Genomic DNA, 4419 nt, shown 5'->3' with positions numbered 1-4419 from the left:
GGTATCTGGTTTTGGCCAAATCGGCAACATATGGAATATTGAGGTCCTGATGGATAACTTGATTTGTGACAAAGTAAGGAGCATTAAGGATTTTGGACTGTAAGGATTGGATTCTGGAGGAATTTGATGGTTTAGTGGAGCCACAAAGCTCAACTCCGTATGTCCAGATAGGCCTTATAATAGTCATGCGAATATTTTAATTTATTTTTCTATTTAACAATTTTATTCCATTTGACTATTTTATTCTCCCTTCAGACTTCCCCTCTCCAGTGATCCACTACTCACGTTCGATCCGTTAGACAAATTAAACGAATTTATTATTTCATAGAAATTTAAAATCAAACCAAAGACATCATAGTCATAGCAGAAGATCGGTTTACAAAAAAAAAAAAATACTAATATAGATTTTTTTTTTAAATATTTATTTATTGCTATTTACAACTGTACATTATAATATATTTAGTAAATCTGATCTAAGTTAAATTGGAGTGTCACAGGCATGTAGAAAAACTACCCATTGGTAGCACTCTAATGACATTTTACATTAGCTGGTCTCGTGGCCATCTTTTTTTCAGACACCTCGGAGGATTGTCAGGAATGGAAGAGGATGCAAGATTAGAAACTAAGGGGTTTGAGTGGTCAGAGAGGTTATAATGGAAGGAGTGATATCTGGTTCGGGCTAGATTGGTTACATATGGAACATTAATGTCTTTAAGTATGATTTTATTTGTGACAAAGTAAGGAGCACAGAGGATTTTACGAAGGATTTTGGATTGTAAGGATTGAATACGAGAGGAATATAGATTTAAAAAAAACAACAAGTTAGCCAAAAGAAATGAATAATTAATTGAATAAACAAGTTGAAAGAAATAATTTAATGAATAAATTAAATTAACAGGTCCAAAAACTAAATAAAAGCAAAAAAAAAAAAAAGCGAATAATCTCAAAACTAATTCCCATCCAGGTCATGATCCCCAGGGTGTATTAAATTTATTTAATAATTAAAAAAAAATTCTTTAACGTTACTCACATGTTCTGTCCTGCTTGGCTTCGACGTTATCTTGCCTATGCACAGCCATCTCGGGAGATACCTGGTCGTCCGCTTCGCAGAACAAAACGGAATGATATTGAAAACAATTTGATATCGCTCCCTCCTTTTAAGGAACCGGCTTCAGTTAAACAAACTCCACTGTCACCCTGAAATCAGAAATAAAAACCCCTTCTACTGGCGAGTTATCTTCGCCATATATCTGTCTCATTATATATGTAATCGACCTTCACACTTGTAATTAATTAAATAGAGATTTTAGAATTTAATTTTTTTTTTCATCATTAAATTATTCAGTTTCAAATTTTTTGTCACTGAGAATTAAATATTTCTCCAGGACTGGAATGACAACGTGCATTCAAATGGTTCCAACTGATCTCAAGTCAAGCAATAATTTACAAAACATTCTAGCTTATCTATTTGCGTATCGATAGTATAAGCCAGTGGCTCATCGATACCAGCGCCTACTGTACTACCACACGGGCCCGACGGCTAAGAAAATTGAAAATCCTCAGGAATACATAAGCAACAATAATGCTGTCTTTTCTATAACTAAAAATAATAATCAACATCAAAATTATATTAAAATACGCCTGCCAAGTAAACATTCCTACTAGTACGAGAGCCGGGGAGAAAAAAAGGCAGTAATTTCACACCAATTTTGGATTTTTATAATGAAAACTATGTATATTTACAAGAAAAATTAATGAGACTGACAAGTATAGGTATGGGGAATAAAAAATAGCGGCTATTTCAAAACGTCAAATAAAATTAATTTATCATTCGGATTTCTATATCTTTAAAACTACCAACAACACGAGTAAACCTAAGTAGAGTAAATTTACTAAATTATTAGAGAATTTCGTCGGGGGGTCCGGTCAGCAAAGAACAACATAAATAAACAAAACCATATTTATTTATTTCTTCAGTTTTTTAGACACTACTTGCATATCTTATATTATACATATCTTCTTACCAACATGATATTATATTTCATCTGTCACTGTTTTCAATCTACTACCATCTAATTCCACGATTATCAACCAATTAAAAATTGTTTACTATTCAATTATCAGTAATCAATTTTTACTCATTTATGACTTAATTCAATATTTTGTATAGTTCTTAATTTGTTTGTATACTATTCCTTTTCAATTGTATGTTTCTCTAAATGTTGTTGTTATCTCTTTTGTTCTATAGTCCTGATGAAGACCTGAAACTCAGGTCGAAACGTAAGCATAAAATAAATAAATATGGTTTTGTTTATTTATGTTGTTCTTTGCTGACCGCACCCCCCGACAAACTTCTCCAATCATTAATCTACGGTCAACTATCTACACCTCATTATAAATTTACTGAAACATGAGCCCTAAAATAGAGCTAGTTGCGATCTATAGTTCATAGGATATAGCTTTTTAATTTGAGAAATATATATCTCAAATACTATTTGACGTACAGTTGTCTGTAAGCACTTAAATTAAAGCTAGTTGAATGTACTATCAAGTAGTTTAAAACGTTTATCTTTGTAGGAGTAGTAATTTTAATGATGCTTGACAAAATAAATTCACAAACTGTTAATTTCTAGTTGTCCGTATAAAATGATTGATTTTTGTAAAAATATATCTCTAGATCCACAAGACGCACATATGTCTACCACAACTCAAAATAAAGATAATTTAACTTACTATAAAGTAGTTTATGACACTTACCTTCGCAAGGGTAGTAGTTTTTAAGATATTCGCTTTAAACTAGCTTTTATATGAGTTTTATTAAAACATTTTTATGAAATGTTTCTTTTTAAAAAGCTATATCTCGAGAACTATTGAACGTAAATAGTTCTATTAGGGCTCATATGATAGAAAATTTACTCTACTTAAAATGATGTTCTATAAGATCTTTTAATGTTAGTAGTTTTAACGATATGGAGTATATTAAGTAATATTTTTTATGAAATATTTCTTTTTAAAAACCTTTAACTCGAATGAATTTAAAATTATTTTCTCATTTATGGTTTTATAGGGTTGTTGGTAGTTTTAAATATATAGAACTCCGAAAGAAAAATATATTTTTTTAACGTTTTGATACAGCCGTCATTTATACTAGGCAGAATCATAAATTTCGACTAGTAATTATACATATAGTACAAGAGCTGGGAATAAAAATAGGCAGTTATCTCATCCTAATTTTTGATTACTTTAATGAGAAATATGCATAATTACTAGTCAAAACTGATGAGTCTGCCAATTATAGGTAGGGGGAATAAAAAATAGCGGCTGTTTCAAAATCTTAAAAACCATTCATTTTTCATTCGGAGCTCTATATCTTAAGAACTACCTACAACACTAGAAAATCTAGAAGAACGTTATTTAAAGAAGAGTAAATTTGCTGAAATATTAGCCCTAAAAGAGCTATTATCGTCCAATAGTTCTCGAGATATAGCTTTTTAAAAAGAAAAATTTCTTAAAAATCTACTGAAAGATTATTAGTTAGTTAACTTATTTTGAGAATTCTATATCTCAGGAACTGTGTGACGTACAGATGTCTATTAGCACTCATATTAAAGCTAGTTTAATGAACTATAAAAGTTATATATAAAAGTTAATGATTTTTATCTTCTTAAGAACAGTAGTTTTCATGATATTTGCTAAAATAAATTGGTTTATAGTTGTTCAGACAATAAGTTTTCATAGGGGCTGTAATTTTATGATATTCACATGTGAATATAAATTTGCCAAATGAAAATTTGTCCAAACTATAATCAATTTATATTTAACAAATATCATGAAAACTACTACTCCAACGAAGATAAACATCATAAAATACTTTATAGCTCATTAAACTAGCTTTAATTTGAGTGCTAACAGAAGTTTGCATGTCCTATGGTTTTTGAGATTTAGATTTTTCAATATAAATTCACTAACTAATGATCATACAGAGCGTTTTGTACAACATTTTATGAAATATTGCTTTTTAGAAAACTATATCTCAAGAACCATTGAACTTAAATAGCTCTATTAAGGCTTACAGTTTAACAAATTTACTCTGCTTTAAATGATGTTCTCTTAGATTTTCTATTGTTATTGGTAGTTTTAAAGATATAGAGCTCCGAATGAAAAATTAATTATTTTTTTCGTTTTGAAACAGCCACCATTTTTTAATTCCCCATACCTATACTTGTTAGACTCATCAATTTTTACTTGTAAGTAAGTATACATAGTTTTCATTATCATAATCAAAAATTGGGATGAAATAACTTATTTTTCTTCTCTTGGGCTCTTGTACTAAATAGTAATTATAACATATATAATAATATAACAATATATTTTGGGAGCAGTGTTTCTATAAAACTAAAGTATTCCTCTCTCAATTTT

At 29.5% G+C, this 4419-nt stretch overlaps 1 protein-coding gene across 1 annotated transcript in view; it reads right to left on the bottom strand.

Moving 5' to 3' along the window:
• LOC106679009 (synaptic vesicle glycoprotein 2C) overlaps window positions 1–1401 on the bottom strand; it is a 30009-nt gene extending 28608 nt beyond the window's left edge. Inside the window, exon 1 of the mRNA XM_014417916.3 lies at window positions 1031–1401. Within this exon, the coding sequence (XP_014273402.1) occupies window positions 1031–1079 (49 nt within the window). The 5' untranslated portion in view covers window positions 1080–1401. The remainder of the gene's footprint in view (window positions 1–1030) is intronic.
• Window positions 1402–4419: the final 3018 nt, after the last annotated feature.

The sequence above is a fragment of the Halyomorpha halys genome, unplaced genomic scaffold, assembly GCF_000696795.3.
Source record: "Halyomorpha halys isolate HHAL.00 unplaced genomic scaffold, Hhal_1.1 Scaffold12.1, whole genome shotgun sequence".
In the NCBI taxonomy this organism is placed as follows: Eukaryota; Metazoa; Arthropoda; class Insecta; order Hemiptera; family Pentatomidae; genus Halyomorpha; species Halyomorpha halys.
Note: the sequence above shows the minus strand (reverse complement) of the source record. Positions and strands in the feature narration are given on the sequence as shown.